This window comes from Equus asinus, chromosome 13 (genome assembly GCF_041296235.1).
Source record: "Equus asinus isolate D_3611 breed Donkey chromosome 13, EquAss-T2T_v2, whole genome shotgun sequence".
Taxonomy (NCBI): Eukaryota; Metazoa; Chordata; class Mammalia; order Perissodactyla; family Equidae; genus Equus; species Equus asinus.
Genome location: NC_091802.1, coordinates 28,983,361 through 28,996,905, shown reverse-complemented (window position 1 = coordinate 28,996,905; position 13,545 = coordinate 28,983,361). Strand labels below are relative to the sequence as shown.

The 13,545-nt window shown below is 37.6% G+C and overlaps 1 protein-coding gene across 29 annotated transcripts in view; it reads right to left on the bottom strand.

The window, feature by feature from the left end:
• Positions 1–13,545, bottom strand: part of TRIM37 (tripartite motif containing 37) — a 144,135-nt gene that overhangs the window by 40,659 nt on the left and 89,931 nt on the right. For 16 of the 29 annotated variants that reach the window (XR_011493743.1, XR_006512432.2, XR_011493740.1 and 13 more), the window contains 4 exons: positions 12,443–12,751; positions 7,984–8,112; positions 7,455–7,644; positions 5,507–5,646 (listed from right to left, as the gene is read on the bottom strand). Coding sequence is in view for 19 of the 29 variants with exons in the window: in XM_044745155.2 (XP_044601090.1) it covers positions 5,507–5,646; positions 7,455–7,644; positions 7,984–8,112; positions 12,443–12,751 (768 nt within the window). In the remaining 10 variants the exon portion in view is untranslated. The remainder of the gene's footprint in view (positions 1–5,506; positions 5,647–7,454; positions 7,645–7,983; positions 8,113–12,442; positions 12,752–13,545) is intronic. The other 13 variants (XR_011493744.1, XR_011493747.1, XR_011493746.1 and 10 more) reach the window with 1 other exon arrangement.

The window sequence follows — 13,545 nt, the reverse complement described above, 5'->3', positions numbered from 1 at the left end:
GGACATTTCTGAAATTCCTTCTTCAGCAAAGAAAAAAACCTTTCCTGCTCTAAAGAGTAAAGAGTAACACTGTTTAGAGACCAAACCAGCTACTTGCGTGAAGCACCACCTCCACCGTGTGGCTCTCCGTGAAACTGTTGCTGGAAACACTAAAATCCACTTGAGTTATGTAAATGCTAGGTACAAATTTGACCTCTTGGTACCAGTGTTTCTGAAGTCCTGACAGATACTAACCTTCAAGATTCACAAACGAGGAACTGGAATTCCCCAAATTTTAAGTTATTCTTTAAATACTAACAACATTTTTTCAAACTTTTTACAGTATTAATTATGTATCTTTAAAGTTTTTGTTTAATTTCTAGTAGTTACAAGAACTGCAGCCTACAATCAATATTCAAATGCTGGAAAATGTTGTGAACATTATTGGGTAGTATTCGAATAATGCAACATTGAGAACTCTTAGCAAGGTTTTTAGCACTGCATAGAATCACGTGTCAAAAATGCCAATTTAAGGAATTATTTTTCTCCCAAAACTTTCTTGGAACACCATGCACAGAATTCTCATAAACTGTAGTATAAACTCATTAATATTTACATCACAGCAGACAGGGCCATGAACATATACTTATAAAATGGCAACGGCTATAACCAGGACTGATTTGATCGTGATCACTTTTTTCCAAGGTGCTCCTGTTGATCTTAACCTTTGATTCCTAGTATCAGCATTTTCAGTTTTTCCATTAACTTGCCATAAGTGGATACCTTCAAACCAGCAATGTTTCTGTATTAATTGTTAAGATTAAGTCTAACAGGAGAATTAGAATAATTTTTTCCATTATTCGATTACTTGACTCATTTTTCTCAAGACTCAGGAAAAAACATGCATTTCCCAAGAAATGCTGGGAAGAATTCCTGCATGAAAACATCACTTGGTCTTTTATCAGGTTTTAAGATCTGGAAGTTCGCTAGCTTGTGAATGTAATGGGAAAGACAAACTGGTCTCTTGTTGGCTCACTGGGTCCATAGGTCCTGTACAACCCATTGCCCTCAATAAGTGAGAGAGGGTAAACCAAGGTAAAATCAAATACTTTTCATTTTCCTGAAATGAAACTAGCTGCTGCCAACAAACAGGTCACAAGCTATTTGCTATGCCTTGCCCCATATATTGTAATGTCTATCCACTGCATTAAGTAATGGTTAAAGCAAACTACTGATATTTCACTGAGTCTAAGAAATTTGAATAATGGAACTTTCTTGAACTCACCAGGTGTCAAAAGTTTTCACATAAATGGCTGTCACTGATAGTAATGACAAGATACCATTAAATGTAAGCTGCTTCAGAGACGTTAATATGGGGGAAAAAACCGCCTGCATCTTAGAGTAAAATTTGAAACAGGACATTTCTGTATCAATCAACTATCAAATGCTTAAAACATTCACTATATGATCAGTACTGTCCAATGCTCACTTTCGAGTTACAACTCCCTTATTCAACGGTGCTCAAATTTCAGATGCTCGGAACATACATTAACTACTTGGTACAGCAGACAGTAAAGCTTCACTTGCCTTCCTCCTTTCTAACAGAACCTCGGCATGGTTCAGCTATCCTTCCTCTTAAACATGGCCATGAGGAATGGGGTCTGTGAGGGGGACCAAATGTTTAGACTTTGCCAGGTTTCCTTCTTTAGCTAGTGATTATTGAGCTCTTATATAAGAGGAAGTTAGGAAGTTGTTGAGGTGCTCTGAGAAAGGTTTTCCTTGTTGATAAATAGAGATACAGAGAATGCAATGACCCTCCCCTACTCCCGGGATATTATTTGGATTCTATATGAAGTCTGGAACTGTAGCAACCATCTTGTTATCCTGAGGGGAGCTAAGCCAACTCACTAAGAATGGCAGAGCAAAAGATGGCAAAAAACCCCAGAGTTCTTGATGACACTGAGTAGCTTAATTTTCCAACCTTGAAACTACCCTATCACAGTTAGGAGAGACTTGTTAACATAAGAGAGCAAATCTTCCTTATTGTTTAAGCCAGCAGATTGAGTTTTCGTAACTTATGTTAAAAGCTCTTAATCAATATCCCAAAAGGGATCAGCAATGCTGGAACATCAGACTTTGCACTCCTCTTAGATAGGCTGCCAGAAAGGTTTGTAACAGGTATGCCACAGCTTTTTTCTGGGATAGGTGTTTTGATATCCCTGACTTAACTGAAAGCGATCTGTGTTACTTCAGTAGGAACTCAGAGCACAGTCTCCAGTTTTAGAGAGAACAAGGAAGAAACTGGTCTACCTATAGGAGTTCTGTAGGGTGTCAACTGGAGAGGGGGCAGGAGAGGGGGTAATTATGCTTTTCAGTATCAGACATTAAACAGAAGATTAATACAAAGTTGTTCTACATGGCCCCAGTTAGAAGGAAAGGCCTGTTGATAACTGTCACATCTAAGACAAGTCACATTTTGCTCAAGAACATTTAAGAGACCTCTTTAGTAGTCCCAAATTTCCAGCTGGTAACACAAACAATGCCTTATTTTAAAGTTTCGTCAAATAGCTTGAGAAAGACATCGACCCACAGTGATCTGACACAGAAAATTTTCTCTTAGGTATTCTGCTCAAATAACAAGCCTTGTTTTTCCTAAGTATGGATACAAGACAAACCCACTCAGCTTTCTATCAAGGCTTACCAGTGTGAAAAATAAAGGTTTCTTGAGAATTGGCTCCTGCTGATAATAGAGTAATACCCACAACAGTGAGTAAGGCCCCATTCTCCTCTCACAAACAAAGCAGATTCCAAAAGATACAGAGCTCCTTTTCTCTACTGTATTCCTTCCTTCCAGCCTCATCAGTCTCCTTCTCACTGCCTATCCTGGGACTCTAGTGGTAAACAAGCTGTTTAGATACCAACAAATTGCAAGGGTGTACTTCTGTGGCACTGATGATTTGCATGTTTACAGCAACTTTTCTTATTGAGTTCTATGTGCTTTATATCCACACACACTCCTTATAGAAGAGAAGATGTTAACACTGACCACTTAGCTCTAAATTTCAGTTTCAAGGACTTGAAAGTGCAAAGCAGATCCTAAATGTGGCCAACCAAATGCCTTTCTCCATTTTAGGATAGGCTGTCAATGAAACGGATGTCAAAAACTTTCAAGGTTTTTTGTGCTAACTAGCTAATTACATGGAAAAATTGCTAAGATAATGTGAATTCATGAGTTGAAGGCTGAAATTAAGAAGTCCAAGTCATCTCTCTCCTAGGATAATTTAACATGCTTCTTACCAGTTTTCCTGCCCCCAGAGTTCCACATCCCATTCTCACTCCCCAAAATCCATTCTCCACAATGCAGCAAGAGCAGGAATTGAAAAACATAATTTTATTATTTCACTACTTGTTTAGATCCCATTCAAAGGACAGAGTCCAAATTCTAGCTAGGACACACAATGTAACTTTTCATGATCTGACTTCTGCCTCCACTCTACCCCCATCTTTTGCCAGTCTTCACCTGGCTAACTCGTACTCATCCCTTAGGATGATCTGTCCAACGGTGGACTAGGTTAGTGTAGAGAGGTAATAGTTAGGAGCACTGGCTCTGGGTTCAAATTCCAACCCTTCCATTTACTAACTCTGACTTTGGGTTAGCTAAATTACATCTCTAAGCCTCAGGCTACTTGTCTCTAAAATCAAAGTAATAAAGTAACTACCATGTAGCACTGTCCTGAGAAAATAAAAGATAATACTGGTGAAGTCTTTAGCAATCTCTAATACATAATGAGAACTCAGTACATATTATATATATTTTTATTATTACATACCTGTTCTTTCAGCTCCCTATATACCCTATCACAGCATTCATCATTCTATTATAATTGACTATTAAAAGGTCTTTCTGACACCTGACCAGCGGTTTTCAATTGCTCTCCCTACGACCCACCCACCACCACCAACACATATATCTAGCCTACCTGAGGGCTACAACTTGCTCCCATTTGTAATTGTGACCCACTCTGACAAGTGATTCTTAAGGAGTGGTCACCCCTGGTTGACAGTCATTTAACTCAACTAGTGGTTGTCAACTAGGGAAGACTTTGCCTCCCAGGTAACATTTGGTAATGTCTGGAGACATTTTCAGTTATTGTAACTCATAGGAAGTAGTACTGGCATCTCGTGGTTAAAAGCCAAGGGTGCTGCTAAACATTCTACAATGCACAGGCAGCCCCCTACAATAAAGAACCATCTACCCAAAATGCAGTGGTGCCAAGGTAGAGAAACCCTGTACCACACAGTAGATAGTTCACCACTTTATCACCAGCATCAAATGCAATGCCAGGCAAATTAGAAGCATTTCATAAATGCTGTATGAATAAAAGGAGCCTGTAAGTCCAGCATATGATGTAAAAATTTAAGCCACCACAATTTATAATCAATACATATAAATGAAAACTAGCTAATCCCTACAGGTCCTTTCTATAAAGATCATCAGTCATAATATTTCTTTATTTATGTTTTAACAATACACACTTTACTGTAAAAATCCTTTCCATTTAATCTCTCCTACTGAAATAATGATGCCCGTCACAGGTACACCAACGAAGAGGGATGACCAAAATGTCCAGCGTTATTTAACTGAAAATGCCAACGCCCACACACCCTCTAACAAGGCAGCCAGAGGTAGATGCTGGCACCTGTATATATGCTTTGAGCTACAAATCATCAATCAATGAAATTCAAATGAGTACAGAGGTGGAAGGTGGCAAAGTTTCAATGAGAAATGAAAAAAATTTCAATGTCAAGTATCATTAATAAAGTTGACACAATTTTCTGCTAACATATAAAGGACACCGCAAGGGCAACACACATGACCTTGTTTCAAGTATTCTCTGTTACTCAAAATTAAAAAAATATCTTTTCTACTTTTAGATAAAGAATAATGAATGTGTAAGAACACACAGGACAGTATTAGAAATGTAACTGAGAATGAATTGGCAAAGTTGAAGTCAGTTACCATAGAGGATTTTTAAAATGGTTAAAGTTTGGAATACTTCTGTAAGAGTAAAGCAATCTACAATCATTAATCAAGACTGACTTTAAAAGATGAAGTACTTAAAACTTAATATTCTAATTAGTTGTTTCGGGCATGTCTTCCCTCTAAGACTGTGAACATATCTAGTTTCATCTTTGAATATCTAGCAAAAATCCAATGCCTGTTTCATGTAGGCGGCTTGATACATTTATTGAATGAGGAGATGAACTATCTGCAGATTTTTCCCCTGTAAAATTCCCCTTCTAGTAAGACATCTTTTATGTAGTCAACTATCCATTTTGCCTTCCTCTGTGCTTAATGTCCTAGTAAATCAAATTCAGTGACACAATGAATACTGTGTTCGGATCAAGCATGTCAGATATAGATAATGTCTCAATAACTTTATTAAACCAACCACTCCCCACCCCCCCCACCAAAAAAGATCATTATTCACTCCTCCCACTTAATTATGACTTCATCATTCCTTACCTTCCTCAGGGGCAGCTGAAGCTCCTTCTGGTAGTATAGGTTGTAATTCCCCAGTTTCAGAATTATTTTCCAAATCAGTTATTTGCATTCCTTCCAGAAGACCTCCTTTAGCATTAGCCCTCAAAGAGGGAGAAAATAACCTGATATTTTTGTATACCTAGTCAGTGATACAATAATCTATATTTTCTTCTTGTCCTGAAACTGAGCATCAAACTAAGAAGGATATATGGCACTGTTGTTTGGTAATAAATTTCAAACTTTAGTTTTAAAAAATTCACTAGAAGATTAACAATATAAGGTTATAAAATGGTGAATTTCCATATCCTGGTTGTGATACTCTATCAGAGTTTTGCAAAATGTTATCACTAGGGGAAATTGATTAAGGCACACAGGATCTCTCTATCTTATTTCCTATAATTACATGTGAATCTACAATTATTTCAATAAAAAATAAACATAAATAGAAGTCCTAAATAATATGTTTTCACTAACATAGAAAAGACTTTTGAGATATATTATTAAGAAAACAAGGTACACCTTTTGTATTAAAAAAGCTATATAGTCAAACTTGCTTAAATATGCATAAAAACTGAGAAGACATAGCATACATAAAAAATTAAGAACAGCAGGAATGTGTGTGGGCAGGGGGTTGGAAAACTAAGCAGATGGGAGATAAAGATGGGAAAATTTTCACTTAATATTCTTTTTTCATTTCCATTTTAGAACCAGTTATTAGTATTTAAAATTTTTGCTCACATTACTTTAAATCAAGCAGGGAAAAAACACACAAGCTGGAAAGCACCACATGAGCCAGAACGGCATTACATTTAACTATAAAATGATAGTTATAGCTAAGAGCCGCAGACATTTAAAAAGGATTTTGCAGTCTAGATAAAAGTCTATGCTCATATACATCTAATCTTTATGACTAAAGGCAGACAGAAATATCTCCATAACAAATAAAACATAAAAGCTAGTTGCAGCTTCAATTTGAAAGGAACATGTATAAAATCAGGCTAGGTAATGGTGAGGACAAGATTATCTCCAATGATTGTAACACCTTTCCACTGCTTAAACTTGAACTAAAAGAGAAAACTAAACCACCAGCTGTCCTTTTAGATTTGGTAATTATCCAGATCTTAAAATTGTATAAAATTAAGTAAACTTGAGGGATATTAATCTTTCTCTAAATTTAATTCAAAGTTCTTTTCAAAGTCTCCGAGGGGAAACGATTCCATTGTTTAAATTTAAAAAATGTATTTAATATCCATAAAATAGATTAGCAGATGGATATTAATGGCTCTTCTAGCATATTCATAGACAGGATATTCCAAAATCACCCTATCTTTTGAATGGATGGAAGTTTAACAGACATGGCTAGGATGTGAGTTTATATTTCCTGGGAGTGAGATAAAGGTGCTAACTATAATATACGTCCTTTTGGAAAATTCCAACTAGGAGTTTTGAGAACACTTTCATAAGAAGAGAGAAAAAAGGTAAGATAAAAGCAGAAAAGCAGTGCTAAAATAAAACTGCTAAAAGTGCTTTGTTCCATACAAAATATGTGTAAAGGACCTATGAGATAATAATATAGCCCAGCACAAATGTCTTTGAAAACTGTGAGATAGATGAAAGAAAAAAAAAGCTGACAGGCACACAAAAATCTCACAAGGCTGAGTTCATACAAGGTTACACACCATTACTATCCTAACTTCAGTGAAAATGAGCTCTAACATATTTGAACAGAACTTCTGGCACTATCTCATTCCATGAGGGAAAAAAGTAAGGCCTGTGACACTTTAAAAGATACATTTTACTACAACAAATGAACTTTCTGTCTGCTAAAAAAAAGTTAAAGTGGAAATTTATTTTGTTCATTATGATGCAGACTTAAAGTGCTAAACAAAGCTATTAGTTATTATTCCATTACATAAATAAAAAAATTTACCCCAAGGTGACCATTTTCCTCCTCTTCTCAGTAGTAGGTAAGCCATTGAAAACTGCAACCACAACAGCATCGGAATCCAAAGCTTGACACTGCCGGTCTTCAGATTTCGGCAGAATATCACTGATGCTGCCATGTGTCAAGGCTCGGGGAGAACTGTGCCTGCTCCCAGACTGAGAGCTTCCTGGAGAGCCTTCAGGAAAAGAAGGGGACATTCAGAAAGAAGTCAAAGAAACAAAAAGTTGTCTCTACAGTGTCCACTTTCACATTTTTAAATTGCAGGAAAACTCAAGAACTTAAAAATATATCCCAGTTTTTTTGATGCCAGGTATTTAAAATTAAGGAGTCCAGAATATGAAGTCTAATGGCTGCATTTTCTTACTGATAGGTCGTTCTGTTGTGAGATCAAGGAACTTTCAAATCAAGTTTTACCATTTTTGGTGCCTTTAATGTTCTAAAGCTACACATAAGATCACTTTCAAATAACAGACATCTACCCACCTGCATTACATTCTGAACGTTCCAAACTTACCTTCAGACAGAGTTTGACAGTCTCCTTTCGAACGGCTATTTTCCCCAGAGTCTATTGCTCTTCGAAGTGACAGACTACCCGCTATACTGGATGGAGCTGGCTTGGCTGAATTACTTTTCTTATTTGTGGCTGCAAACACATTTAAAAACATTCTGAATATGATGAAATAGCACAAAACTCATTACCCAGGCAGTCAGAGAAAAGTTTAATCTTACTACGCAGGGAAGGTATTTTATCTAATGTGTCCAAAAATAAACAGGACACTGGGGTCCCAACTGGTTTATCAGAGTTTTATGGCAAAAGCAGGAATACCTGTACAGCACAGCTGCTTGTAGAGCAGTCTTAACTCACAAAACTAGAAAAATATCTGTAAACTCCAAAAGAAAAATCATACCAGACATGAACTCCAATCTCAATGCAATTAAAACTAACTACCAACAACAAAAATATAACCCCCTAAACACTTAGAAATTGTAAAATATTATGAATTAAAAGGAAAATAAATGCTGAATTAGAAATAAATCACAATTACAATGCTTTGAGATGTTTGTGGCTAAAATAGTAATTAAAAGAAAACAAATGGCCTTAAAACGCATTAATTAGAAAAAACTAAATGGCCAAACACGCATAGACTCAAGAAGCTAGAAAAAGAATAAAAATAAGTAAAAAGAAAGTAGAAGAGGGGCCAGCCCAGTGGTGCAGCGGTTAAGAGCGCACACTCCGCTTCGGCAGCCCAGAGTTTGCTGGTTCGGATCCCTGGCGCGGATATGGCACCACTAAGCAAGCCATGCTGTGGCAGGTGTCCCACATATAAAAGAGAGGAAGATGGGCATGAATGTTAGCTCAGGGCCAGGCTTCCTCAGCAAAAAGAGGAGGATTGGTAGCAGATGTTAGCTCAGGGCTAATCTTCCTCAAAAAAAAAAGAAAGCAGAAGAAATGCACTAAGTAATAAACAGGTTCAGCAAGGGAGAAAGGCGTAAGGCCAATAATCGTCAATTTACACACTAGCAAAGAACAATCTCAAATGAAATTAAGAAAACAATTCCATTTACAACAGCATCAAATAGAATAAAACAGGAGAAAATTTAACAAAGAAATGTAAGACTTGTATACTGGAAACTATCACTCGCTGAAAGAAAACAAAGACGACAGGAAAAACATTAGGTTCATTGATTGGACGACTATCAAGAGAGTGAAAAGGCAACCTACAGAATGAGAGAAAACATTTACAAATCATTTATCTGATAAGGGATTAATATCCAGAATATATACAGAACTCCTAAAACTCATAATCAAAAAACCAACCACCAACCCAAGCCAGCCCTGGTGGCCTAGTGGTTAAAGTTTGGCACACTCCCCTTCGGTGGCCCAGGTTCAGTTCCTGGGCACAGAACCACACCACTCGTCTGTCAGTAGCCGTGCTGTGGTGGTGGCTCACGTAGAACTAGAAGGACTTACAACTAGAATATACAACTATGTACTGGGACTTTGGGGAGGGAAAAAAAAAGAAAAAGAGAGGACCACTGGCAACATATGTTAGCTCAGGGCAACTCTTTCCCAGCAAAAAAAATCAACCCAAAAATGGGCAAAGGACTTGAACAGACATTTCTTTAAAGAAGACATATACAGATGGCCAATAAACACATGAAAAGATGCTCAACATCACTAATCATTAAGGAAATGTAAATCAAAACTACAATGAGATACCACTTCACATCCATTAGTATGGGTTTGTTTAAAAAAAATCAGAAAATAAGAAGTGTTGGGGAAGATGTGGAGAAACTGGAATCCTCGTGTACTGTTGGTGGGACTGTAAAATGGTGCAACCTCAAACAGTGGCAGTTCCTCAAAAAATTAAAAATTGAATTACCATATGATCTAGTAATACCACTTCTGGGTATATATGCCCAAAAAAACTGAACGCAGGGTCTTCAAAAAAAGAAACATCCATGTTCATAGATGCATTATTTGCAATAGCCAAAAAGCAGATGCTAACCAAGTGTCCATCAAAAGAGGAGTGGAAAAACAAAATGTGGTGTGTGTGTGTGTGTGTGTATATATATATATACACAAATGGAATATTATTCAGCTTTAAAAAGGAATGAAATTCTGACACATGCTACAATATGGATGAACCTTGAAGACATTATGTTAAAGTGAAATAAGCCAGATACAAAAAGACAAGCATTGTATGATTCCACTTATATGAGATATCTAGAATAGACAAGTTCATAGAAACAGAAAGTAGAATAGTGGTTACTAGGGGTTGGGAAAAAGGGGGAATGGTGAGTTACTGTTTAACAGATGCAGAATTTCAGTTTGGGATGATGAAAAAGTTCTAGGGATAGACAGTGGTGATGGTTGCACAACACTGCAAATGTACTTAATGCCACTGAACTGTACACTTAAAAATGGTTAAAATGGTAAATTTTCTTATATATATTTTACTACAATAAAAAAATAGGTAAAAAGAAAAAAGCATACATGCTTAAGAAAATGAAAACACACACACAGATAACAAACTCTTTCTTGACTCCACACCCCATCTGGGTACCACCTGATTCATCGTGAAACTTCTTGAAGGAGCTGTGCAATCATTCTCCAGTTTTCACCTCATTCACTCTTCTGTTACACTCCTCCATGGAAATGGTTCTTAAAAGGGCTACTCGCCCTTCATCGTGACACCTCTCAATGGTGGGACCACTCTACTTCTTTTTGAGATGCCATTTTTTTTAGGATTTTTGAGACGTTATCCTTTCTAGTTTTTCTCCTACCTCAATGATTCCTCTTTCCAATTTCCTTTGCTGGCCTCCTATGTATTATCAGGCCTTTAAATGTTTAAGTGCCCCAGAGCCAAAATTTCTCTTCTCCATTTAAACTCCCTCCATAGTATTTAGTACCTGCTCCCTGGCTTTAAACAACATCTGATACTACTGACTCCCAACTGTTTATATCCAGCTTTGACTTCATAAGCTTCAGACTTACGTACTATTCACCTGCCTATAAAACATTTTACTAGGATATCTAGCAAACACCTCAAACTTAACATGTTTAAAAAAGAATTCCTAACTTCCTGTCCCTAGCCACCCCCAATACCCACACCTGCTTCTTCCTTATTTGATTTGCATCTCAATTAACGACACCACCAGTCACAAAGTTGCTTAGGCCAAAATCTTAAACATCATTAGTTTTCTTTCCCCTAAAACACTATCCAGCCTTTCTTACCAGGGTTGTGGGAAAGAACTGAGCCCCCTGGTCTAAAATTTCCGTTGTATGTAACGGATTAACTTCTCTCCCATGTTTTTAGAATAGTGCTAGTTACGTACCATCCTTAGGAGAATTAAGAAAGATGGCACACTCGGTCAAGAAAGGTTGCTAGACTATGAACAAGTCCATCTATCCACTGTAAACTCCAGAATGAGCCACCATATTTCACACAAGCTATTGTTATAGTCTATTTACTGATCTCACAACTCCTACTCTCAACCTCCTTCAGACCCTTTTCCACACAAGCAAACTAATCTTTATAAAAGGTAGATCAGATCATAAATACATCCCTGGTTTTTATTCTCTAGTCTTCCTCTTAAAATCATTTTGGGGTCCGCCTTGTGGCTAAAGTTCTGTACACTCCGCTTCAGCGGCCAGGGTTCACAGGTTCGGATCCCAGGCACAGACCTACTCCACTCATCAATCATGCTGTGGAGGCATTCCACATAGAACGTAGAGGAAGACTGGAAGGGATGTTAGCTCAGGGCTAATCTTCCTCAAGCAAAAATGACAACAAAAAAACCTCAAACTCCTTATCCAGGTCTTAAAAGACGTTACCTGATCTAGACTCTGCCTACCTCTCTGACTTACCTCCTATTATTCTCCCGTCTGCTTTGTTCACCATATTCAACCATTACTGGTGGTTTTCCTTCCAGCCTTCAAACATGCCGAGCAAATCCTCTATCAGTGACTTTGCATTTTCTTTTCTGTTTGCCCTGAACACTGCTTCCCCGGATCTCTGCACAGCTGTCAGCTTCTCAACCTTCAGCTCTGTTCAAATCTCGCCTCCACAGAGACTTTCCCTGACTACCCTAACTAAAGCAGCATGCTCTTCACCTGCTCTTCCCATCCAACTCTTCTGTTGTTTCCATCACAGCACTTTTCACCAACTGAAGTTACCTTTACTTGTCTACACATTTTAATGTCTGATTCCCATTACATCAATACATGAATGCAGATCCATGAGGTTAAAAATTTTGTCTTGTTTACTGCCCATTACAGAATAAGAAATGTTAGCTCCATTGTATTGCTGAAAACACAGTCAGTTTTTGATGGGAGAAAAGGCTATATGTATTTGTAGTTTTAATTCACTGTAAGAAAAATGTTTAAATATTATTATTATGAAAATAACTGGTCCTCTAATTTCTCAAATGACACACGGAGAAATTACACTAAGAGGTTTTTCACTTACAGTTTCGTATGTAACAACTGGCAACTGATGACTTTGCCAAGAGCTCCATTCCTAAATCCTGTAATCTGCCAGAGTTTTCGGTTCCACACGCAGCCAGAGCTACCTGGTCAGCAGAAAAAAGGCTTGCCTGCATGTCTCCAGAAGCAGCGTTGCTGCCTTTTACTTCTGAAAGTGTATTCTTTACATCAGTTTTCATACATCGAACTTCAGCCATTTGAGTTTTGAGTCTTTTTAGCATCTTTAAATCAGAGGGAACTCGCCACATTGCCTGCTGCTTCCTCTGGTCTTTATCTTTTCGAGAATATGATGCTTCAGGGAGAAAGTGACAAGTCAGGTTAATATTCATGAAATCACTTTGTACTGTGAATATATGGAAATCAGATGTGCAAATAAGCAAAGGTGCTTTAGGTGATAGCAACAATAAAGGCATGCATTAAATTGCATTAAAGTTAGAATCTAAGTCATTATAATCACTCAAATCTGAGTTATATATTTAATTCTAAAAGTTTAAAAAGCTGCCCTACTGCCTGTGCTTTCGTCTCTATACGTCTTCACTTTTCTCAAATTTTCTACATTGAGCTTTTATATTTAAAATTGAGAAGTGAGGGGCTGGCCCTGTGGCCGAGTGGTTAAGTTCGCGCACTCCGCTGCAGGCGGCCCAGTGTTTCGTTGGTTCGGATCCTGGGTGTGGACACGGCACTGCTCATCAAGCCATGCTGGGGCGGCGTCCCACATGCCACAACTAGAAGGACTCACAGCGGAGAATGTACAACTATGTACCGGGGGGCTTTGGGGAGAAAAAGGAAAAAAATAAAATCTAAAAAAATAAAAATAAAAATAAAATAAAATTGAGAAGTGAGAAAAAACCCCTAGAAGCCAAATAGTCAAATCTGCTATACATAGTATACGAAAATAAATATATTCTGCCTAATTCAAAAAGTTGATTTACTGAACTACTATCCAATGTAGATGCAGCTATTAAGTAACATGCAACATCATAAAAAAATAGTTCTTGGGGGCTGGTCCCATGGCATAGTGGTTAAGTTTGCTGTGCTCTGCTTTGGTGGCCCAGGATCAGGGGTTTGGATACTGGGTGTTGATCT